The sequence below is a fragment of the Mesocricetus auratus genome, unplaced genomic scaffold (genome assembly GCF_017639785.1).
Source record: "Mesocricetus auratus isolate SY011 unplaced genomic scaffold, BCM_Maur_2.0 Super-Scaffold_100008, whole genome shotgun sequence".
Taxonomy (NCBI): Eukaryota; Metazoa; Chordata; class Mammalia; order Rodentia; family Cricetidae; genus Mesocricetus; species Mesocricetus auratus.
In genome coordinates this window covers 84,826,138-84,850,805 of record NW_024429192.1, presented here as the reverse complement: position 1 = coordinate 84,850,805, position 24,668 = coordinate 84,826,138, and the positions used below count along the sequence as shown (strand labels likewise).

Below are 24,668 nucleotides of genomic sequence, written 5' to 3'. Positions count from 1 at the left end.
AAGAAAATGTAGGAAAAATCTGGAACTATTAAATAACAAGTTATTTAAATGCTCATAATTTTAAAACTAATTCCATTGCTAAGATCTATCCAAAACAAATGATTAAAAGCACTGACAGAAATGATTAAAAACACTGACAGAAATACAAGATGAAAGTGTTTTTTTTTTTTTTAAACTATTCACACACAGAGCTCATTAGTGTCACTTCTTGTAAAAGAAGAACAATTGGGGAGGGCGGGGGGGAGGGAGCTGGGATTGACATGTGAAACAAGATTGTTTCTAACCTGGATTAAAAAAAAAAAGAGCTGATTAGAAAATACTAAAATGAGGCCAGGCGTTGGTGGCACATGCCTTTAATCTCAGCACTCGGAAGGCAGAGGCAGGCGGATCTCTGTGAGTTCGAGGCCAGCCTGGTCTACAGAGTGAATTCCAGAACAGCCTCCAAAGCCACAGAGAAACTCCGTCTCAAAAAACCAAAAAGAAAAAAAGAAAAAAAAAAACTAAAATGGAAAAAAAAGGACCAATTATGTAACATATGAAAATAAGCAAGAATTTAATTTATATTAGTCAAGAAGTGCCATGATTAGAATGTTTAATGTATTCCTAATCATTCTATTTGCTAATGTAAAAAGAAAAATGGGGGTCTGGAGAGATGGCTCAGAGGTTAAGAGCACAGACTGCTCTTCCAGAGGACCTGCGTTCAATATCCAGCAACCACATGGTGTCTCAGAACCACCTATAATGAGATCTGGTGCCCTTTTCTGTCCTGTAGGCATACATGCAAGCAGAATACTGTATATATAATAAATAAATCTTTAAAAAAAAAAGGAAAAAAATGGGTGATTCAAAATCTTATTCTTGAAATTTTTTTATTTTCTAATTAGGACCTGAATTACACACACAGGCAACCACACATGGCACTCACATACAAGATCAGATCTTACCATGGCCTGCATATGGCTTGGCACTGTCATTTAGAAGGCTTGGGGAGCTGCTACTACTAGTCATTCTCTGAAAAATAAAATATGCATATGTGCATTGAGAAATACAGAATTAAAAGCATCCAACAGTAAGACTGACTGGTTCAGCCTGAATACTCCCCTTCCTTTTTAATGATGCCAATTGATCTTTCACATCACCAACAAACTAATCTTCCCTCCTACACATCCTACTACTGTTGCTTAGATTACAACTCCCTACACACAGACTCCCTGGAAGCACATCAAATGCTTTAATAGCCAGGTGTTTTAAAGACAGGCCAATTTTGAACCACAATTCAGTAACCTACTAGCATGGGCAAGACAATATATAAATTCTAATACTCATCCAACAATGTGAAAAGTAACTATATTAAATCAGTACATAGTCTAATATCTCTCAATTTGCATTATCCTTCATATACCTTTAAAAGCCAGTACAATTAGGCTATTCTCTTTACCAAACAAATCCTCTGCTTTTCTAATCTATTCCACTGCCTCTATGTCTGTCCTAGAAAGATTTTGAAACCAGCAAGTCCTATATATGAAGCTAACTCAGTCTCTGAAAAAGTAATCTAAGTTAGACTTTCTCAGCTCTAGCTTAAAAACCCTGCAACCCCAAACTTAAGTAACTTGACTTCTTAGTCAGCTTCTGCATTATTAAAAGGGGGAAACTGGATGGGCGTTGGTGGCATATGCCTGTAATATCCCAGCACTCGGGAGGCAGAGGCAGGTGGATCTCTGTGAGTTCGAGACCAGCCTGGTCTACAGAGCGGGTTCCAGGACAGGCTCCAAAACAACACAGAGAAACCCTATCTCGGGGAAAAAAAGGGGGGGAGGGATGGGAGGAGAATACGTTCTTAAAGCGATTTTGATATAAAAGAACATAACAACAGACATGTAACACACATGGTGTGACCACAGAACTTGTGAGATAGTTGTGAGGGGATCAGGAGTTAAAGGTTATCCATCCTTTGCTACATAGTCATTTTTGACCAGCGCCACATGAGATCCTGACTCAAAATAAGGAATTCAGGAATGGGTATAAAGTTCAGTGGCTAACCTCTTGCTCAGCAATAAGAAATTGAAATTGAATCTCCACCACCTATGTCAAAAGCTTACTGTAGCCCCAGCATTGTGGGACGGAGACAGGTAGATCCTGGATGCTTTGGCTGGCCAGCCTAACCAAACCAACGAGCTTCTAGTTCAGTGAGAGATCTTGTCTCAAAGCAATAAGGTAAAGAGCACAGAGTCATCAACTGACATCCAACTGTGGTCTCCACAAGATCATGCCACACATACACTAAACACACACAGGGAAAGGAGAGGTTACTCATGCCCCTGACAGCATGCTTACTGAAGTGTTTACATTCAAATAGCCCATAAAGAACATAGAAACACTGAAACATAAACTTTTTGGTTTTGGTTTTGGTTTTTCCAAAACAGGGTTTCTCTGTGTAGTTTTGGAGGCTGTCCTGGAACTCGCTCTATAGACCAGGCTGGCCTTGAACTCAGAGATCCATCTGCCTCTGCCTCTTGGGATTAAAGGTGTGTGCCACTAACGCCCAGCTAAAACAGAAGCTTTTAATAATTAAATTAAGAATCATTCAAAAGTACTGCTCCTTAGAGTCAGTCCCCCACTGAATGGAAACCAAACAGTCAGTGTTTTTAACATCCTAGTAAAACCATGGGGACCAGCGGGGCACCACCGAGGCAAGGAACAGCATGGCACCATTTTCACGGCACAATCATGGCAGTTTTCCAACAAATAACATTAGAAACATTTTCCAAACTCATTCTAATTCTACAAAAATTCTTCTATATCTACAAAATGGCTACAGCATTGCACAGTTATGACAAAGAAAAGTCAGCTACAAAGAGGGGAACATGTTTTAAAAATGTACAGGCAATGTTAACATGACATCACTCAAGTACATTGGCTTCACAACAGCTTAAATGCAAATTCAGAAATGTGCAGTAGAATCTTCCTGCTAGAAAGAAAGCTCAGGAAACTGTTAACACTACTGCAAGCTGCCTGAGAAGTTAACAAGAGGTTTGGTGAGTGGGATGACAGGTTTTGTCAAAACTGAAATCATATGCATATATTTATCTACTTAAATGTTTTTAAATTTTACTACCACCATGATCAAGCTTAATACAGACAATCCATGTGGAACACTCTCTATCTACCCTCTGCACACTCCACTGCCATCTCTCTTCACAAACCCTATCCTGAAAGCTCTCACTGACTCCAACCATATGACTTCCTGCATTTTACCCACCTCTCACCTCTAACATCTCTCTTCCCACCTACAATGTTTAAGAATGGAAAACGTCTCAATCCACTACGATACCTGCATCAAGGGATACTTTGTTTCTACAGGGCTTCCAAATCCATTGACTCCAATAAAGCTGGTGCTGAAATAGGAATCTGTGAGACTTGTGTCAGTTAAAGCACCTCCATCCATGCCAGGAACTGGAAAGAGAAGGAAAATGCAAGTATTTACCATTATTTAAAAGGACAAAACACCAATTATCATTCTTTATTTCTAAATAAGTTTGAAAGTTCCATAATCTGTCACTTGTTTCTTTACCAGGTCATAATCTAAGATAAAATTAAGGTTTACTTGTCCTTAAAAAACTTTTAAAAATGTTGGCTACACCTTCCCTGCATCCAGAAATGGTTTTTGGTTTTCTGTTTATTTGAGGTTTGTTTTGGTTTTGGTTTTTTTTTTTTTTTTGAGGGGGTAGGGGGGCTCAGGACAGTGTTTCTCTGTGTAGCCCTGGCTGCTCCTTCTCCAGGCTGCCTTCATACTCAAAGATACTCCTGCCTCTGGGATTAAGGCATGCACTACCATTGCACCACTAGAAATTGTACTTTTATACTAATCACCTAACAGACACTACACACATGAAAAAAACCAAACATCTTGTATTTCTAGTTTTCTAGACAAGTTTCCTTCCTTTAATTTAGCAAAGGACTGAAGACTCCTAATCACTACCTCTGGAGTAATGAAAACAGAGACAAGTTTGTCAAATCTGTTTCTCTTTCACAACCAATCTGAAACTGTCAGTTTTACACTATCTTAGAATTCAGAGAGAAACTGAAAGCCACAGTACCAGAATACTGGGAGCTCTGTGCTGACTTAGGGGAGAGGTACAGAGGACAATCAAACTAGCAGGGCCACAGTACTGGGTAGCGTATGTTCAAGGCTATCCTCAGGACCTAACATTCAGGACTTTCTTTTTGTTTTTTGTTTTTTGAGACAGGGTTTCCCTGCATTGTTTTGGAGCCTGTCCTGGAACTCGCTCTGTAGACCAGGCTGGTCTCAAACTCACAGAGATCCGCCTGCCTCTGCCTCCCGAGTGCTGGGATATTAAAGGCGTGTGCCACCAACACCCAGCTAACATTCAGGACTTTCTACAATGCCTTATGCTCTTATGTTTTACACCAGGAACCTGAGCTGATCCAAGTAGCCACTGAGAAATTTATCAGCCCCCACCTAAATGAACAAACTAAAAAAAAGAAAAAAAGAAAAAAAATCCACAAAGCTCAGGAATATGACTCAGTAGCAGGGTGCTTGCCTAGCATACAGGAAACCCTGAACTCTATCCCCTGCTCTGCACAAACCAAGCATGGTGGTATATGCCTATTATCACAGAACTTCACCAGAGAGGTAGAGACCTAAGGATCAGAATTCAAAGACATCCTCTGCTACATAGTAAGTTTGAGACCAGGCTAGGATTTATGGCACCCTGTCACAGACAGACAGACAGACAGAATGAATGAATCGCTTTAAAGAAAGCTGAAAATATAGTAAGACCAAAAATGATTAAGTAAATTTTAATGCATCCAGTGAAGAATTACCAGGTATGACTGATGGGCAAGATTTACTTAAACTATCCTGGCATCCCAGGCCCGGTGTTACAGTCCTATAATCTCAACTATTTAGGAGGCTGAGGCAGTGGGATAGCAAGTTCAAGGCATACATGGAGTTACAAAGTGAGCTCAAGGACGTGCTGAGCAACTCAATGGGACCTTGGTGTCAAAATTAAAGGTAGAAGACATGGCAGTTCATGTCCCTTATCACAGCATTCAAGAGTCAGGAGGCCCCTCTGGGCTACACAGTGAGTTTCAGGCCAGGACTGTAGCAAGAGAAAAGAAAAACAAGCAACCAAACACTAACAAAAATAAGTAATTAAAATAAAGCAGAGGGTTGGGAACTTGACAGTAAATGACTTGCCTAGCATGAGTGAGGCCCCTGGTTTGTTCCCTACCATACACAAATACTCCAGAAAAACAAAACTGGACAGATTGGCAAAACGTTTAGCATTACTAAAGTCCAATGCCTTGGAATCATTATACTCTCCTCTCTACTTTTATACAAGTTTGAAGTTTCCCTTCTTTTAATGTAGTAGACAACACTCAGGCATGGTCTGCCAAGAGTCTTCAGGGACTAATTTGTGCAAAGCTGAAGAGCAACAATCAGAAGAGTAATAAACACTCTGTAAAACCATTGGATCACATCCAAGGCAGCAGCAGCAGCAGAAAGATGCTAAGAGAATTCCTCTTTCCTCAGAGTCAACTCACAACAAAAGCAAGATGCCACTTCACTAAGACTGTGGCAGCATGGCAGCCCAAGACCCATTGTGAACCATACACTAGGGAGCTCAGGCCAAGTATCAAAGGACTATACCGTGAAAGCAGACTAACAGAATATTGTGCAATTACGGAGGTGGGAGAGGGGCTTTAGATCAGATCTATGCATCCCTTGGAGAGCTGAAAATCTAGGGGTCACAATAGTCTACAGAAGAACGTTCAGACTTCAAACAATATACAGAATAGAGTTAGGGTCAGCATGCTCAGCATGAACCCTGAAGAAACTTGCAGAGGTATAATCAGCATAGGAGCCTGTCTCTGAGGCATGACCTACAGACTGGGGCAGCATCCATAATCCAGACATCCCAAGAAGACTGAGAAAGGATGGAACTGCTCATAGTCCAACAATCACACTAGTCAGTTTTCATAACCTATTTCCACCAAGCTCTCTCACCCCCTACATCTTCTCCTTCATTAACACCAATGTCAACCTATCAGGCCAGCTCACTTCTGTTCTATCCTATAATCACCTTGTTCTTCACTTTACTCTTTTCTTTCTTTTTTTCCTCTCCCAAGGAACATAGATGGGTTTGGTTTGCAGGGACTCTTTGGCTGAGCCTGCAACAAGATAGCACTACTTTGAATTATTTGAAAGTCTACCTGAACCTCTCTCTTCAGTCAGCCTTTGGCCAATACTCGTCACCCACTCTGTTGCCCCTTAATTCTGTACTATATATTTGTGTCCCTCCTCTGCTCTAGCAATACTAATACTAATCAATCCAATACTAATCAACAGACTTATTTTTTCTTTTCATTCACACAATAACTAATCATGACACTAACACAAGTCCTTAAGCTCACAGATAAGCACTAAGAAACCAGGAATATTAACACACAGGGTGTCCCTTCAAAGGGAGGAATGTATAAACTGTTTTTCCCCCCAGAAGGCTGGATGGGGGTGTAGTTAATAGTCTGGTGACCTTTGCGTTATCTGTGTAACCTAAACCACATGGATCCTCCCCAGACACCTATTGTGAGCTTGTCAATCTATAGAATCCATCATTATGGAAGATGTCACATGTACTTTACGAAGAGTTCCAATGTAGTCATGTTAAGCTTTACTATGCACACTAGACTAAGTTATTTATCACCAGGAAATGTTTCACCAATTGTGCCGTTCTGATATACCTAAAATAAAGTCTTGAAGTATGAACCAACAGCACCTACTGAGTTGTGATGAACCAATCTACCTTCCTGCCTTTCCAGATTGTTGTCACTCTGCTGGCCATGATGGTTGCAGAGACCGGAACAATAGATGACTAGACAACGCTATCATTGTCCCCAAATGGTTGATCCTTAAGAGGTGATTTGTTTTATACCAATCATCATGTCTAACAAAGCAATACCCGTGAATGATGACTGTTGTTGCAGAGTCTGATATTCTGAGCACCAGTCTAATACAGTATCACTAATTTTACTACAACGTAGTACATTATCACCATACCCTCCACCCCATCCTACATATTATAAACAATCCCAATGAAAGAAAAGTAACTTCAAAAAAAGTAAAACTAGCATGACTGTATACACATTTAACAGCAGCATACCCAGGAAGCAGAGTCAGGCTGTTCATATGACTGTGAGGCCAGTCTGGTCTACATAGTATGTTCTGAAATACTACATAGAAAGACCCTGTCTCAAAATACTAAATTAATTAAATCACCTCCAGATGTGCAAGTCCCAAAGCCAAAAAGCTAAGTGTATACACACACACACACACACACACACACACACACACACACACACACACAAACCATATGTGCATCTTCAGGCCATGTTATGAATGTACCCCCCACCCCCGCAACACACACACAATTAGTGACAGGAAGAGTTTAAGACCCTAGAGGAAAAAGAGGAATTTATTGTTTCCATAATAAGAGGATGTAGAAATGAAGATGATTAAATAATTCATGTATCTGTGATAATATGAAAGTTTTCTTTCAGCTGTTTCCATAGCCTAGCAGTGTTCCTAAGACTTCTAACTCACCAAGCAGCTGGGGGGGGGGGGGGAGTGTCAGGTCTACCTTTTGATCTAATATTGGATCTCTGACCCTGCTTCTTAGCATAGTGCTCCAAAAATCTTAAAATGTTTTATTCTAATCTTGGGTAAAGGTATCACGTGCTAAGCTGCTACTGTCAGCTTGAAACTGTCACCCCCAGGGCTGGAGAGATGGCTGAGTGGTTAAGAGCACTGACTGTTCTTCCAGAGGTACTGTTCTTCCAGAGGTCCTGAGTTCAATTCCCTGCAACCACCTTGAATGAGATCTGGTGCCCTCTACTGGCATGCGGGCAGAAGATTGTATACACAATAAATAAATAAAGTATTAAAAAGAGAAAGAAAGAAAGAAAGAAAGAAAGAAAGAAAGAAAGAAAGAAAGAAAGAAAGAAAGAAAGAAAGAAACTCTCAGCCCTATCTAGATTTTCCTCCAGGGAGGGGAAAGAGCTACTGATTGAATTAATATTCATCATGCTCACATAAGTCTCCATTAAAACTCCTAAATTAATGGGTTTCGAACAACTACCAGGCAGGACCAGAAGCATGGCACCCACTCCAAAGGGACAGAAACTTGCCTTGCCTACCTTTCTCATCTGGCTGTCAGTATGTATCCTAAGTTCTGTGAGCTATAGGGGAAATTCTCAAACCCAAGAAGCAAGTCATGGGAACCCTCAATTTGTAGCCAAGTCAGACAGAAGAACAGATAATAAGGAGACCTACTACCTGCAATCTATGTCTACAGTACAGGGGGCAGAAGGAAATGGCAACCTTGTAGAACTGTGAGGAGGCAGGTAAGTGACGAGGGAAGTCCTTCTGTGTATATGTAAATAAAGCACTGTTAGCCAATAGGGAAGCAAGATAGGTGGGACTAGGAGTCTAGGAGGATTCTGGGAAATGTAGTGAAGAGAGTCGTTGCAATGTGATCCTTGGAGGAGAGAACACAAGTCTAGTGTTCTGGGAAAGATAAGTCCTTATAAAAATATATATTGGTGATTATGGGTTAATGATTAATTCAGAGCTAGCCAATTAGAAACCATAGCAAATGACCAGCAGCTTCATAATTAATATAGTGTCTTGGGTGTTATTTGGGGGCTAAAGCGGCAATGAGACCCAGGTGGGAATCCTGCAACAGTAAGTGCTGTCATCACACCATGTCCAAGTGGAGTATAGAGCTGGAGAGCAGCTCCTGTAGAGGGACTGTACAGAACAGAGAAAAAGCAAGCTATTTTCTCTTTTAGTGCAGTAACAACTTAAAATATTTAAAGTGGGAGAGGAACATATCTCACAGCACAATGATCATGCATACTTACATAAACACAGAAAGTCAGACTGAATAAATATGCCAAGATATTGACTATTTTGTGTTATGTGACCAAAGAAGTCATTTCTTTTCTGACTTTTCTGCAGTGTAACTACTCTTGCAACATTAATGAAGACAAGACCTGAGAGAGCCATTTAGGAAGAAGGTCCTCTAATCTACACATTTCCCTAATAGAAAAGACTGCAATTTTATTAACACCACAGTGCCAGAGTCAAATTATTTTTAAATAGTGTATTTACCCCAAATGCTTTTCACTGCAAATGGTGTATATCAGTATTTTTAAATTTCAAATTTGGACTGGCTTAGTACTTGTTGCTCTTGCAGAGGACCTGCATGTAGTGATGCATATTTATGACTTATTAAAGCTTGTCTGAGGATTCAGAAAGCAAAGCTAGGCACAGCCATAGAGCCAGGCAATGGTGATACACACCTTTAATCCCAGCAGTCGTACTAGCCTCTTCTGAACTTTTTGGGTATCAGGTATGCAAGTGCTGCATATACATACATTCAGGCAAAATACCCAAAAAATAAAAATACATCTAAAAGGTATTTTTCTATTTTAATTTCAGTTTTCCACAAGCTAATAGAACAGTTTTGAAACACATCTGAATTCACATATAGAGTGCTATATGCTCACATTTACATTTCCATGTTTTAGCAAATTACAGATTAGAGATGAACAGAAAGTCAATTCATACTTCAAGACTAGTTAAGGGGAAAATACTAATCTATAATACATTATTCCATCCTACACAGATTATGAAGACACTAACATTTTTAACTTAGAACAAAACAATCCTACCTCAAGGGGTATGAGTGCTATTTTAAATTTAAATTAAGGGTAATAAATGTTACTGAGCTCTTTTTATTCCTTCAATCCTAGTTTTACAGTAATTTGCAATCCATTTAAATTAAGCTTTGTCTGCAAAAGTCTGGTGCTGTTATGATAAAGCATGCAGGAGGGGGGACCTTGGCTGTTTCCATGGCAGGCGAGGGTGACCAAGGCAGAGGGACAAACATGCCAGGCAGACAGAACTTAAGTGAGAAGTTTTATTAGTAGGAGAAAATAGGTAGAGAGACACAGAGACAGAGAGAGGACAGAAGAGGGAGACAGGAAAAGACCTGTCTGTCCAGGAGAACAGCAAGGTGGGGAGGGGGCGTAGATGGGGAGTCTGTCTTTTAAAGGGGCCCTTTACATAGGCGTGCAGACTGGTAGTTATGGAACCCTGGGCTGACCAGGGTACTGAGTGCATTCTGCCAGGTGATGGGGCGACCAGCTTAATGCCTGAATCTTTACAGGGGCCATTTCCGTTATTACTCCTCTGCAAACAGCACTGTGAATGTCCCAGTATATTCACATACTGAAGTCTCATCCAAGCATTGAGTAGTTAGGAGGTCTGAGATAGTCTGAAACCAGACTCTGTGGGAAAGCGCCCACAGAGATTGCCCAAGGAGCTGTTAACTAAGTTTTCAGAAGCTCATTGTTTGGGACTTAAGCTCTTACTACACAAGGCCCCAAAGATCAGGCTAAAATTCAAGACAGCTTCACTCCTGCTAACAGAAGCTCTAGACATCAAGTAAAACTAACCTGTTAATTTCCAAGAACTCAGAATGGAAAAAAGCTGCATGTTCCAATCAACCGAATTTCAACACAGGCAGTAAGTTATATCTGTTTAAATCATTACCCAAAGAAAAGATAACTTCAAGGCATTTGATAGTAACAAGTTTATTTCAATCTGTTCTGTTCTTTTTGCTTCAGCCTTCTTCAGCCTATGTCTATAAAAATCAAATCTCTGTACTTAGCCCATGAACACCTCTATTTTCTCAAACAAGTGTTATCACAATTCTAAAGCTAATAATAAAGTCAATTAAATGTTAAACCAAGTGGGTTGGAGAGATAGTTCAATGGTTAGAGCACTGCCTGCTCTTCCAGAGGACCTGGGTGGGTTCAATTCTCAGCACACCCACATGACAGCTCACAACTGTCTTTAACTCCAGTTTCAGGAGACCCAACACCTTCACACAGACATACACACATATGCAGTCAAAACACTAATGCACATAAAATAAAAATAAATGAATTTAACAAAAATGTTAAACCAAATTATTTTAACTTTGTCCTTTTACATTCCATTTCACCAGGAAAAGAACCACATCACTTTGAAGCAGAAAGCATTTCTCACCAGAAAATGGACCTATTGGCACACTGAACTTCAACACCTCAGTCTCCAGAGTTATGAGTAATAAACTTCTGTTTCTTACATATTACTTGGTCTCAGACATTTTGCTGTAGCTGCAGAAAAAGACTAATATTGGTACTCAGAAACGGGGTGTCGGTCATATCAACAAAGGCCTAAAGGTGTGGAAGCAGCTTCAGAACTGAATAAGCATAGGGTGAACCATACTAAAAGGTGACTCTAGTGAGGTGGAGAGCCACAACCAGAACCTAAATCTTTTTACAGATACTTAAGAGGTCACGGTCAGAATGTGAGCAAAAACATGAACAGAAGGCTGGCCACATGGCTCAACAGGTTAGGAGCACTTGCTACTCTAGCAGAGGACTCAACTTTGGTTCCAAGCACCCATGTCAGATAGCTCACAACCAGCAGTGACTCAAGTTCCAAGGGAATCCAACGCCCTGTTCTGGCCTCCACAATACCCACCCAAAGACACAAGGATAAAAGTAATAGAGACTATTCGCTGAGATCTTAAGATGGAAAGAAATGTCAAACAGTGTAGAAATGGGGAGACAAGATCATCCTTATAAGTGACAAAGATGGACCCACCTGTCCCATCACCCAGAGGGAGGGCTGACTGAAACAGGAAGTTTGCTACAAGTTCCAGGCCAGCCTGTCTGACATAGTAAGATTCTCAAAAAGCCATATAAATACAAAGACAAAACCTGACTGAACTATCTCCATGTCCTAGTGTTTTCTGAACTTTTTTTCTTTTCTTTTCTTTTCTTTTTTTTTTTTCTTTTTTTGGTTATTTGAGACAGGATTTCTCTGTAGCTTTGGAGGCTGTCCTGGAACTCACTTTGTAGACCAGGCTGGCTTCGAACTCACAGAGATCCGCCTGCCTCTGCCTCCCAAGTGTTTTCTGAACTTTTAAGTGTTGAAGATGACAGACGGTTTCTTAACTGCTCACAGGAAAATGTTTGGAGACAATCTTAAGATGAAATTTATAATCAAAAGGAAGAATTTAGAAAAAGAAAACTCTTGACAGGTTATGAGAGAGTATCAAGCAACCTTTCATGCAGTCAGTGTTTGCTAGAAGAATGAAATGACCTTGAGTGTATTCTGGTTATCGCCAAGTCTGCCACTTCTACCACATGCCCAAAATGTCATGGCCTTGATGACAGCTTTCTCAGAGGAGGGACCCAGAGATAGCCAGGACCTCAGTTCTCCTTGCCCCCAGTGAATTCTTGTGCAGTGTCTCTTGGCTATTACTCCATCATGGCTACCACTAGGAAAGGGACAACAGTAAACTTAGCATCTGTATCGTGCTAACTATAGGAGTACTTAGGTATAGCAGTTATGAAGACATTGGTGAGTACCTACATTTTAAAGGGCATTTGGAAAACCCTATCTGGAACACTAACAAAACATTCTGCTAATGTGAAATATTAAAGCAAGAGTCAAAACCTCAAATGCCCACTGATAAATCACTGGTTAGGTAGGGAGTGGGGCAAAATGGAAAGTCTTGCCCCATCATAGAGCCTGAATTCTACACAGGCTAACAATGCATACTCCACTCTATTTCACATAAAAAGAATTGTATTTTCACATAGACCACATGTACAGTCCAAGGCCACAACTTTTTTGAAAATCACAACATTAAAAACCACAATCCCAGGTTTCTCAATCCAATACTAGTAATTCCTAATACCAAAGGAGACACAACATTAGATGCGTAGTCATCTGTTAAGATGACAGTTCCTCTCATTTTATTATCTTGCACTTTGGTTCACTGAACATGCCTCACAAGCATGAAACCTAAGTTCAGGTCCCCAGCACCCACAGAAAGAGTCAAATGAGACTACTTACACCTGTAATCACAGCAAGACAGACCCAGACTCACTTAACAGACCCTATCTCAAGAATAAAATAGGCAGGCAGAGGAGGCACATGCCTTCAATCACAGAACTCAGGACAGAGGCAGACCTGGTCTTGAAACCCTGTCTTGAAAAACCAAAATACTACTACTATTAATAATAATAATATGATGATGATGATGATGTAGAGAACAATGAGGAAAGCAGGAAGTGTGGGGGGGCCACGCACAGGAAGTGGTAGGTACAAACACAAATAACTAGATGTACAAAGAAAGGAAACAGATGTAAAATGAAGGTTAACATTAAGTCAAGCCTGGTGACACACTGCAATGATCCCAGCCCTAAGGAGGTTGAGGCAACATGAAGAACAGCCTGAGCTTCAGTCAGAGTCTCTACAACAGAAAAACTTAAACTAAATAGTAACTCAGTAACTGTGGCAACTTAGGTTGAACAATTTATCACGTGCCACATGAGGCCTACCAGCTCCCACACAAGCCTCCTAACTACTCTATAAAAGGTGCTACAGCTGCCTGGCTTGGCCTCACTACTCAGCTCCACCTGCAGCACTAATTAATACCTGCTTCCAAGTTGAGAAACACTGGACAGGCTTGGACACTCTGACCAAGGTTACAAAGCTACTAAGGAAGCAGTTTGTCATACATCCTTATTCTAAAGCCTTCACTGTTAACCAGATCAGTGAATTGAAAAAGAATTGAGTTTTGATAAAAAAAAAATAGATCTTCTGTATTTCAAACAAAAATGAAGCATATTAAATATTGACATATTTTGGCTGCTAAAGTTTGAGTGCCGCCTAGGGTAAAGCCATCCTGAAAATTTAGCTACTTGAAAATATAATCCCATGAATATCAATTCATAGCTGGGTGATGGTGGCACATGCCTTTAATCCCAGCATTACAGAGGCAGATAGGCGGATCTCTGTGAATTCAAGGCCAGCTTGGTCTACAAAGTGAATTCCACAACAGCCAGAGCTATTACAGAGAAAACCTGTCTCAAAAAAGCAAAACTAAATAAAAAATAACCAATTCATTTGAACACAAACCACATCCAAGCCTTAAAAAAAATCAACTCTAACAAATATGACTACAAAAAAGCAAGTGCCTTTAAATTACCTCCTAATAACAACCTTGACTGTCAAAACACACTTATTACCCCACTGCCAGGTCAGCAGAACTGGAGTAGAGAGCGTTCCTATACTACAAAAATAAAATAAAAAATAAAAGCTACTTCCCTGTCAAGGGTGAAACATCATGGCAACTCATTATACTAAAGCCTTCCTGGGTCACCCTTGCAATACCTGCAAAGTAAGGGTAGAATTTTCCCCCACACTAGCTTTCAAGGTTATTTTAAATCTATCAGGACCATTAACAAAACATTCTGCTAATGTGAAATACTAAAGCAAAAGTCAAAAACTCAAATGCCCACATGTAAATCACTGGTTAGGTAGGGAGTGGGACAAAATGGAAAGTCTTGCCCCATCAAGGAACCTGAGCCTACACAGGTTAGCACTGCACTTAAAAAAAAAAATCTGTATTTCCCTCTTTTATCTTCTCATGTTGTCACTGTTAACTAATTTGAAGTCAACACACATAGATATAAAACATACCATACATTCTAGCCACCAGAATAGCTGCAATTATGACAGACAATGTCAAACTCCAAATATTGAATGACCAAAATTAATAAACTTCTAGAGGGAGAAAGCTGACAGGGGTTGCAGAAGCTGAATATATGCACACATTATTGTACCTAATAATTCTGCCCCTAGTTAGCTGAGCAAGAAGCTCTCCAAATATACCTAGAATTCTTTCTATAATTTTTATGTATGTGTCTATGTCTGTGTGTACATGTGTGTACAAGATGACAGCAGAGGCCAGATTCCTTAAAGATGTGAGTTCCAGGTGGTTGGAAGCTGTAGGACATGGGTCCTGGAAACTGAACTCCAGTCTTCAGGAAGATCAAATGCTCCTACACACTGAGCATTTCTCCAGTTCACATACATAACTTTTTCTTGACAGAAAAATTAAACAATTGGCCAGAGGGTGGTGGTGCACACCTTTGATCCCAGCACTAGGGGAACAGAGGAAGGCAGATCTCTGAGTTCCAAGACCAACACAGCACGACACACAAGTGTCCACTAACAGTAAAATTAGAAAGCAAATGATACATTTATAGAATGTAACATTATTCACAAATGAGCTGAAGAGGCTCTTACTACACAAAAGCAAATAGCTCATCCTGTTACTGTGTCAAAACTTGGCCGACTTCTGTCCCTGCCAGAGAAATGTTGAAACTGAACAATGAACTAGGCTATCTGGCAGAAGTTTCTACAGGAAATACAAAGGAACTACATGACTACCTTTAGCTGCATACAAGATCTGAAAAAGCAGAAAGCAGACAGAATTTGCAACTAAGAGTAGCTAAGCAGAAAGACTTAGGAAATCTGCAGCTTCACCACGTGAAAGAATGAAAAGGGAAATTAGGAGCATAAGGAAGAATGTGGCCAAACAGCAGAGTCGGGCTAGAGCCAGAGGGCTCTAAGAACTTCACCTTTCAACTCTGTGCAGTTGCATCAGCAGCTACCCTACTAAGAAACATTGCTCAGAGATGCTTCCTTAGGCAGTGGGCAGCAGGTAATACTGAGACACCTAACTGGTTTAAGTACTGAGAATAAGCCACTGTTGAGTACTCTGAACAGGACATTATCTGTAACACACACAGGCACACTCATGCCACCCCAAGGCTCTTGGAACATTGGGAAAAGGCAGAAAGAATGTGATGTAAGCGCTGGAGGATACTGTTGAAACTGTCTTCTGGACATGACACAGTCATGGAACTCATGAACTCGTTACCTGATCAGGATGTAACCCGTCCACATTCCAGCAAGGATGGGGAAAGAGTTCATGAGGCCCCACCCCTAGCCCACAGGAGCTATTGGTAGTTAATGGCTACTGGGGAACAGAAGTCATTTTTATTCAGGGATGTTGCTACTTAGGTAAATTGCCCATGCTCCATTAATAATCCCACACGCATGCTCATGCAAACCACCCCATTTTAACTCAATGGGCTACTTTTTGTTTTTTCTTCGATTTTTCAAGACAGGGTTTCTCTGTGTAGCCCTAGCTATCCTGGAACACACTCTGTAGATCAGGCTGGCCTCTAACTCACAGACATCTGCCTGCCACTGCCTCCCAAAAAATGCTGTGGGATTAAAGGCGTGTGCCACCACCCCCAGACTTACTTTTTCTTTTTTAATTTAAAAAGACTGCAGAGTGTTGGTGGCGAAAACCTTTATTTAGCCCCAGCATTCAGAAGGAAGAGGAAGGTGAATCTCCATCCAGTTTGAGGCCAGTCTACAGAGTGAGTTCCAGGACAGTGAGCTGCAGGAGGGAATCCTGTCTCATAAAACCAAAATAAGACTTTAAAAAAATAAAATACCTAAAAGTAGGAGAGAGACATGTTGGAAAAGAGTCCCAAAGGGAATGGGAGAGAAGGAGTAAGAGAGGGTCTGGGAAGCACATTTATAAACATGGGTGAAACTGTTAAAAAAAAAATAGGGAGGGGCAAAAAAATAAAAAAATAAAAAAAAATAGGAAGATGAAAAGGGGGTGTGGGGTCAAGAAGACACTGAAAATGCCAGCTAGTGCATTTAGAGACCTCTAAGATTGCCTCTCCCTGGACTGATCCAAAGCTCTGAGAAAGGAAAACAGTCTAGGCACCCAGGGCCAGATTACCCTTTCAGGCTGGCTGCCAAATCGCCTCAGGTTCTCTGCGCCCAGCAGCTACCCCTCACCCCCCAGTCCAGAAAGCATAACCCACAGCCAAGAACAGATAGATACAGGACTATACCACTGCCTGTCACACAGTGTAAAATCTAAGGGGCTGTGACAAACTCACAACCACATTTCAAAGGGTGCCCTGGAGAGCCTGAAGGCCAACTTTATAAGGGAGTTAGAGTCACACATTCACAGCCCCTATTTAGACAATACTAACCCTGACACCACAGAATGGCAAGGTTACCAGTGTCCAAATCAAATGGAAAAATTCAAGCTAAGATATTTTAAAAGTGAGGGAAAAAAAAAAAGACACAGGGATAGCTAGGGCCACCTGAGGCTCTGGGCCCCAACTCCCAGTCCAGGATGAGGAGCATATGCTTAAATTCTCCACTAGATTACGCACATACTTGGGACAGACAACCTCTTTCCTGCCTCTTCCTTTCTGGAATGAGAACATTAACCCTAAATCTATCTGGGTGCCTGTTCCACCACTGAATTCTGGAAGACTCATGGAAGGTGCCTCAGGAATCATCTTACCATCCTCCCATGCCTCATTTACATGTGGCTATGAACTTTGCACTTTTGTTTTTGTTTTGTTTTTTCAAGAAAGGGTTTCTCTGTGTAGCCCTAGCTGTCCTGGAGCTAACTGTGTAGTAGATCAGGCTGACCTCAAACTCACAGAGATTCACCTGTCTCTACCTCTTGAGTCTTTGGGATTAAAGGTATGCACTACCACTGCAGGGCAGAATTACCTCTTATTACGGTTCCTTTCCACCTCTGACATTGGGGATTAGTTTCTAACACATGAACTTCAGTTCAGACCAGCCTGGGCTACAGAGGGAAACCCTGTCTGAAAAAAGAAACAGAAGTGGAGGACGGGAGGCACAGACAACACTGGCTCGTTGAGTCACAGTAACTAAAGTGTCTGCTGACAACCCTGACCACCTCAGTTCCAGCTCCAGGTCCCACACTGTTAGAGGAGAAAAATGACTGTCCTCTGACCCCTATAACCATGCTATCTATGGTGGGTACACACACATACATACAATGCAATTTTTAAAAACTGCTACATCCCAGCAATAATGTAGTTATTCTTTATAAAACATCTAAATTTATTAGTACATAAGCTTCGGTAAACAGAGACAAGTCTATTATTCAAAAAGAAACAAGCTTTTATAAATAAATCATCCCAGCCAGGCATGTCTCTGAGTTCGAGACCAGCCTGGTCTACAGAGCTTTCCAGGACAGGCTCCAAAACAATACAGTGAAACCCTGTCTCGATAGATATAGATAGATAGATAGATAGATAGATAGATAGATAGATAGATAGATAGTCCCAGTAAGCACTCTAAAACATTGTGTCAGGTTGTTCAGTGTCAAGACTTTTCTGTGAAGTCCAAGTCAACCTATTGCATTATCGCAAGATCTAAAACAAAGGGGAAATCAGGCACCTACTCTAATATTCAAGGGTAACATTCCACAAACATTTACAGTTTCAGCGAATTCCACTGAACTAAAGAGCTCTAAATTAGTCTCATGAAAGCTTGTGTAGTGCCAGAGGCTCTTGAGGCACAATGCCGAGAGTTCCCTCATAATGTTATGGGAAAGACAAATTCCGGCAGACACCCTGTTCACTTACTCTAGCTTTCCAGAACACTACCAGAGTGCAAGTCCTAGGAAATTCCTAATCCAAGCGTTCTATAAAACTTGTGCACACTTTATTGAAAAGAAACGAAAACAGGACTGACGTCCCTACACCACCCCGCCCCTTTGGCATCCTTAGAAAGCATTTCCAGCCCGGAAAACCTTGCTCCTAAAAGCCTTCTACAAACTTTTCGCCTCTTTTCCTGCAAAGCTAATGGGCCTTAAGCCCGCCCCTCACCTCCCGCCTCCTACCCACATACACACCCACTGGTGAACCTCAACTTTAGGCAGACAGCACTCCACACGGGCACGCACGAACACATGTGCTCGCAAACCCGGCCCCTTTCCACACATACACACCCGGAAACGACGCCCCTTCCCTCACACTCCGCAGCCCATCCCCCCCTCCTCCCCGCACCCTCTCCCAGAGCCCCCCCCCGACACCGCTTCTACCCACCCACGCTCCCGGGGAACCCGCCTCCCGTAGCTCTCGGGCTCGCCCAGGGCGGCGGAGAGAGGAAGCAGGAAGAAGGAAGGAGGGCTACGCAGAGCCTAGGCCTCTCGGGCCGCCCGGAGGCGAGGAGAAGCGGGCGACCTCAGGCCTCCTCCCCGCGCTCGGCCCGCCCGTACCGCACCGCCGCGCCCGGGCCTCACTCACTCGCCAGCCGCGGTCCATCGAGTCCGCCGCCTCCGCCGCCCGTTGCCGCCGCCCCCGGGACGCCCAGCTCCGGCTTCTTGGGCCCCACGGGCGGTCCGGCTCCCCCCGCCCGGGAGCGCTCCGGGAGGAAAGCCGGCCCCCGACGCGGCCGCCAGCGCCAGCGGGACGCTGTTGCTATGGAGGCCGAGCCCCGGGGCCGCGCCGGAGGCCGGGTCCTCGTGCAGGAACTGACACTCCTCCCCGTAGAAGCACGTCTTGTCCTTGGCGTAGTAGCGGCAGTACTTGAGCTTCACACCCGCAGCCGGCCCGCCGGGGACGCCCCCGACGCCCGACGCGACCGCGACCGCCACGGCCGCCGCCAGCGAGGACGACGACGGGGAGGCGGCGGCCGATGGGGGCGGGAGGCCGCCGCCACTGTTCATGGCCACGCCGCAGCCGCGTCTCCCGCCGCCGCCACCATAGACGAGGGCGGGAAGGAGCCGCCGCCGGAGCCGGATGGAAGCCGGGCGGGCGGGTTGGGCCCGCTGTGGGAGCCGGAGCCGCCCGGGGAGGGGGAGGGGCGGGCGGCAAGTGGGGATTCTCCCTCTCCGCTGTCCTTAAAGGGGCCGCGCGGGACGCCGCGGTGGGCGCGCGGCCGGGGCTGAGGGTGGGAGGAACCCTGAAGCGGCGGCGGCCGGCAGCCGTAGGGGGAAGACACGGCGGAGGGAGCCGGTTTGCTTTTAAACTCTGCCTCCGCTCGTCGTCTTGCGCTCTGGTTCCTCCGAGTTGTTTATTCCATTTTCCTCTTCCTGAGACGGCCGCCGCCTCTGCGCGTGCGCGCGCGGCGCGGGGGCTTGTGGGTAAAGGCCGGGCCCGGGCGGCAGGCGTGGCCCCCCGGGGGCATCCGCGAGCTGCCGGGGAGGCGGTTGGTCCAGCCGAAGCCCCTTCGTGGTCTTCCACTCGTCGCGGGTCGGGTGCTGAAGTTTCACGAGGCAGGATGCCTTCCTTAGAGTTTCCTGCTTGAGCCAGGTGCTTGTGAGCTTTGAAGTGAAAAGACAAAATTTGACAGCCCGTCACTGGTCCTTTGAGAGGGGGACACGGCCCAGCCTCGCTCCCTGAAGACGAGGGTAGTTTTCGTTCCGCTTGTCACGCTTCCTCTCCCTCTTCACTCTTGCCCACCGCCCTCTATCCTTTTTTGTCCTCCCCCTCGAAGGTGATGGCACTCCTGGTCAGATGGCCTTAGCTTCTGGGCTCTTTGTCAAAAAATGGAGCCAGGACCGTTGATGTCAACACACCCCCTGCTTACAACAGCACCTGTTTCCTCTGCTTGGACGGCCCCTCTTGATTTTTTTTTTTTTTTTCTGAAAAATAAGAGGCCACCTGGCACAGGCAGCACGGGAAGACCCATTTCCAAACATGTTAGAATGCTTTCCTACTCTGTATCCGAAATTCACTTTTTTTAAAGAGTTTTTCCCCTCATTAGTTTCCAATTTACTCCACTATTTTTTCTTAAGGGAAGAGGCGCTACGACATTTTGAAGAACAGCAATAAAGTAAAATTTGATTTTAACGTTTTAGCTTTTGCTCTGCAAGATTTTCTCAAAAGACAAATTCGTGTTCTGAAAAGGACGGAGGTGGGCGATATTTAAGGAGCTGTGGCAATCTGGCGAAGTCACAGAAGCATGGATATAAACAAAAATACCACTGCAGAAAGGGTGAGATGCATGCTCTAGATCACTCTGGTAAGCCTAGTGATGTTGCCTAGCTAAATTCTAAGCCGATGTCTTCCTGCGTGAAAGCAGTTTTCACTCATTTAAATATTCAACAAGCATTTGTTGGTGTTTATTACGTGTACCAGTGACTGGAGAGAAGCAGGGTACACAGGAACAAGATGCAGTCGTCCCTGAATTCAGATGGCTTGTTTATCCTCTGGCTAGTGAGACGGAGATACAGGCAGGTGTAAATTAGGGTGTCTGGTGCTGACCACACCGAATCAGCTGTTGGAGAGAGCACTTAAAGATGTTGGACTACCCGCAGAGGACTGATAGAGCAGCAGCACCCTTCAGTTCAGAGCTGCCTCTCTGTGCCTCATTTGCACGGCTGAGATAAAAGTATCAACTTTGTAATGAGTAAACTGTCTGTGTTAGGGGATGCAATCATTAGGGCTTAGCAATTCCCTTTTATTGTTACTAGGTGTGTAGAGAAAGAGTGGAGAGCATTCTAGACAAATCAGACAGCTTGTGAAAGAGGCCTTGGGGTGAAACAAGTTAGGTTGTTGGGAGATTAGTAATAGTAGATGGCTGAGCGGAGTCCACAGAAGTCCTTTTCGGGCCATATTAAGGGATTTGGCTTTTTCTTGAGGGCAATTATAAATTATCACAAAATACTAAATAGCAACATTTAACATTTCCTTTTAGAAGAAAAAAAGATAACCAGTAAGAACCCTGAAAAGCAAGAAAAGAAAGGCACTTTGTCCCTGAGCACAGTGAGGCCTTAAATCGCCCATAGGACGATTTCCTATTCAGGACTTACCTGGTGACAAAAATTGTGCTGTTTATGTTGTGTTTTACTATTGCTAAATAAACTTGCATGTCTTTTAATGGCTTGACAAGGAAGATGGTATATATAGTCAGATAACAGGAGTTTGATGAATTCATGCCACACTCAACATACTGTTCAAACTAACATTAATAAGAATCTACCATGTATTACATGCCAAGAAAGATCTGTACTAGACTCTGACATACAATATATGTAAAACATGACCTCAGGATGTTTTAATTGTGGAAGCCCATAGTGACTCCATCTTGTGTCTTGATTTCATCTTGACTTAAGGTTAGAGAGTTCGTTTGTTTTCACTCCTTCAAGGACAGTCAGTGGATCTTTGGACTAAAGTGTAATTGCTGTATGTCTTCCTTAAATAACAGGATGTTTGGCCAAGGGTATGACTGCTGAATATTTTGCTCCTTAAGACATAATAACAAGATGTTTGAGCTATTAGATGTCTTGAGTGTTCTTTGTATCATGGTGTGGGGGGAAGGTCTTTTTGCCCTCCCCTTTTGCTTGGGGTATAAAGGGACTATGAAAAATAAACTAGGGGTGGATTCAGTATTCACTGGAATGCCCTCCTGACTATCCTGTGTCTTTTCTTTAGTATCTTTACTTTTCTACCTGTCATTTCTCAATCCACACTCCCCCTTTCAAGCACAGACCAACAGATAGATAGCACCCTGGACTTTGGGGCTTGACACAGAGGATAAAGTGATGGGCACTGCAGTGTGAAGAGAGCTCTCATGGATAAAAGTGAAGGGCAGTGAGCAAAACTCAGGAGTAAAATTTGTAAATAATTAACAAGAAAGAGCAGTTGCTGATTGTACATTCGGTTAGAGATATTTTGAAGGCCAGGGGAGCTAAAGTAAAGCAGCTGCAAATACGGAAATTTTTAGAGTTTATAAAGCAGATATGCCCTTGGTTTCCAGAGCACAGAACATTGGATGCAGACACATGGGCAAGAATTGGGGTGAAAATCCAACATTATGAGTATGGGCCTGGAAGCATCCCAATTGATGCCCTTAGGCTGTGAGTGTTTATACAGGAAAGCCTAGAGTCAGGCCCCAAACAGCAGGAGGCCTCCACACCACAGGAGGAATTGCTAGGTAAGTGAAGTGTTTAGGAGACAGATGGATTGCAGTCAGTCCAATCCTGATGAGATAGAGGGAGAAGCCCCAAAATACCATAGTGAGGGGTGGCCACCTCCCTTGCTTTTTAACCAGGAATACAGAGAGAAGAAGCCTAGTGGTGAGATTCAGCAGGAGCTAAAAGGCTTAGGAGATTCAATAGCATCACTTTCACAGAAGTTGGAAACGCTGCAAGTCTCCTCAGATGGGAAGAGTATTCCTCTTCCTTCTGTAGTGGCTGGTTTAGATCCGACTGTGGTGCATGAAATTCCCAGAGCATGGCAGTCACTCACTGTTAGTCATGAATCTCCTCTGCAAGCTACTATCAGGAAGGCCACCGACAGAGGGGAAGATGTGGAAGGGTTTCAAATGTTTCCTGTAATAAAGCAGAGAGATGCTCAGGGAAATCTAGTCAGAATGCATCTCCCAATTCCATTTAAACAACTCAAGGAATTAAAAGCATCATGCACTCAGTGCAGCCTTTACTCGATTGCTGTTGGAGAATATAGCCCTAGTAGCCTTGCCTCCCAAGGATTGGAAACATCTAGAGCTTGCAGAACAATGTCAGGCCACAGCTGAAAGAAACCAAACCCAGCAGGTTCTCATTTCTGTTGTTAAAATGTCTAGGTTTACCCAGTAACAAGACACAGACCGTGACTCAATGATCCCACGTGGAGTTTTATTGGTAGACAGGGAGGGAAAGAGGGGGTGAGAGGTAACCAGCTGAGAGAGGGAGGGAGGGAGGGAGGGAGGAAGAGAGAGGGAAAGAAATGAGAGTAAGAGAAGATGAGATGGAGAGGAAGACAAGAGTAGTAAAAGAGGGTGTAAGCAGTCAGGGGTCAGTCCTTTAAAGGGGTCCTTTGCACCTGCATGGTTCTCACAGAACTCTGGGCTGAGTGTATCCTGCCAGGTAACAGGGCAGGCCAGCATAATGCCTGAATCTTTCATTCCCACTTTTATTTATGATTAAAAAGAGGAGGGGATGTTAGACGTAGCAGGTTCGGGATCAAGGACGTTGAGTTTAAGACTGCTTCCTGCTGACCTGGGGGTATCGATCATCTTTGGGGGAACCTGAGAAAGCTGGGGTGTTGTCACATCCTGGGGTAGCTGGTTGTTCCATTGTAGTCCTGGCTGTCTGGAATTCTGGCATCTCTGTAGATCTGGCAAGATGTTAGCAGAGTAGAGGACAAAGTTGGGCTTAAAATTTTCTTTCTTAGGTCCTAGTATTTGAGGGGAAGATTGTAAGATGAGGGAGGGGTTCCCGAGGGGTCCCCAGATAAGGGAAGGGAGTGCCAGGACCAGGGAGAGGTTGAATAATATCTGGAGTGAATCGGACCTGTTTGGATGGGTCCAATTTGGCTTTCTGGAACTTACAAGAATTCTTTGAGTTTGTGAAAACATAAGTATTAGACATATCAGCAGCATATTTGTGTTAGAAATGACATGGCTGAAAACATTAATATTTTAAAACAGATATTTTTAGCACAATGAAAAGTACCTTAATTTTGAGCTTATAGTTATGATCATATAGTGGTATAGTTGCTTAGCACTCTGTTGGAGTTAGATTAGTAGCTTATCAGAACTTTATTGATTAATGTTAAGACTATGAAAAGTAGTATAATGAAAGAGAAACCTGGAACATACTTTTTTAATATCTCAACTTATTTTATTATATTACCATCTTATATAGGTAGATAAACCTTAGAATACCTGTTCCTGAAATCTGTTTTATGACAGAGTTTTGCCTTGTCTGTTACTTTAAGGTGGCAAAGCTACCAGCCGTCAAAAACATCAGAGTTCTTGAGAAGGATAAGATTTTACCTGAGATTGGGAGACTTAGTAGCTGACTGCATGGACAGCCACCCCAAGGTCTGTAGCACAGAAGTCAGAGGCTACAAGAACACCTGCC

The 24,668-nt window shown here is 43.2% G+C and overlaps 1 protein-coding gene across 1 annotated transcript in view; it reads right to left on the bottom strand.

The window, feature by feature from the left end:
• Pan3 (poly(A) specific ribonuclease subunit PAN3) overlaps nt 1-20,362 on the bottom strand; it is a 120,490-nt gene extending 100,128 nt beyond the window's left edge. The window contains 4 exon segments of the mRNA XM_005083181.3: nt 945-1,011; nt 3,332-3,453; nt 19,105-19,210; nt 19,212-20,362. Coding sequence (XP_005083238.1) covers nt 945-1,011; nt 3,332-3,453; nt 19,105-19,210; nt 19,212-19,526 — 610 coding nt within the window. The 5' untranslated portion in view covers nt 19,527-20,362.
• Nucleotides 20,363-24,668: the final 4,306 nt, after the last annotated feature.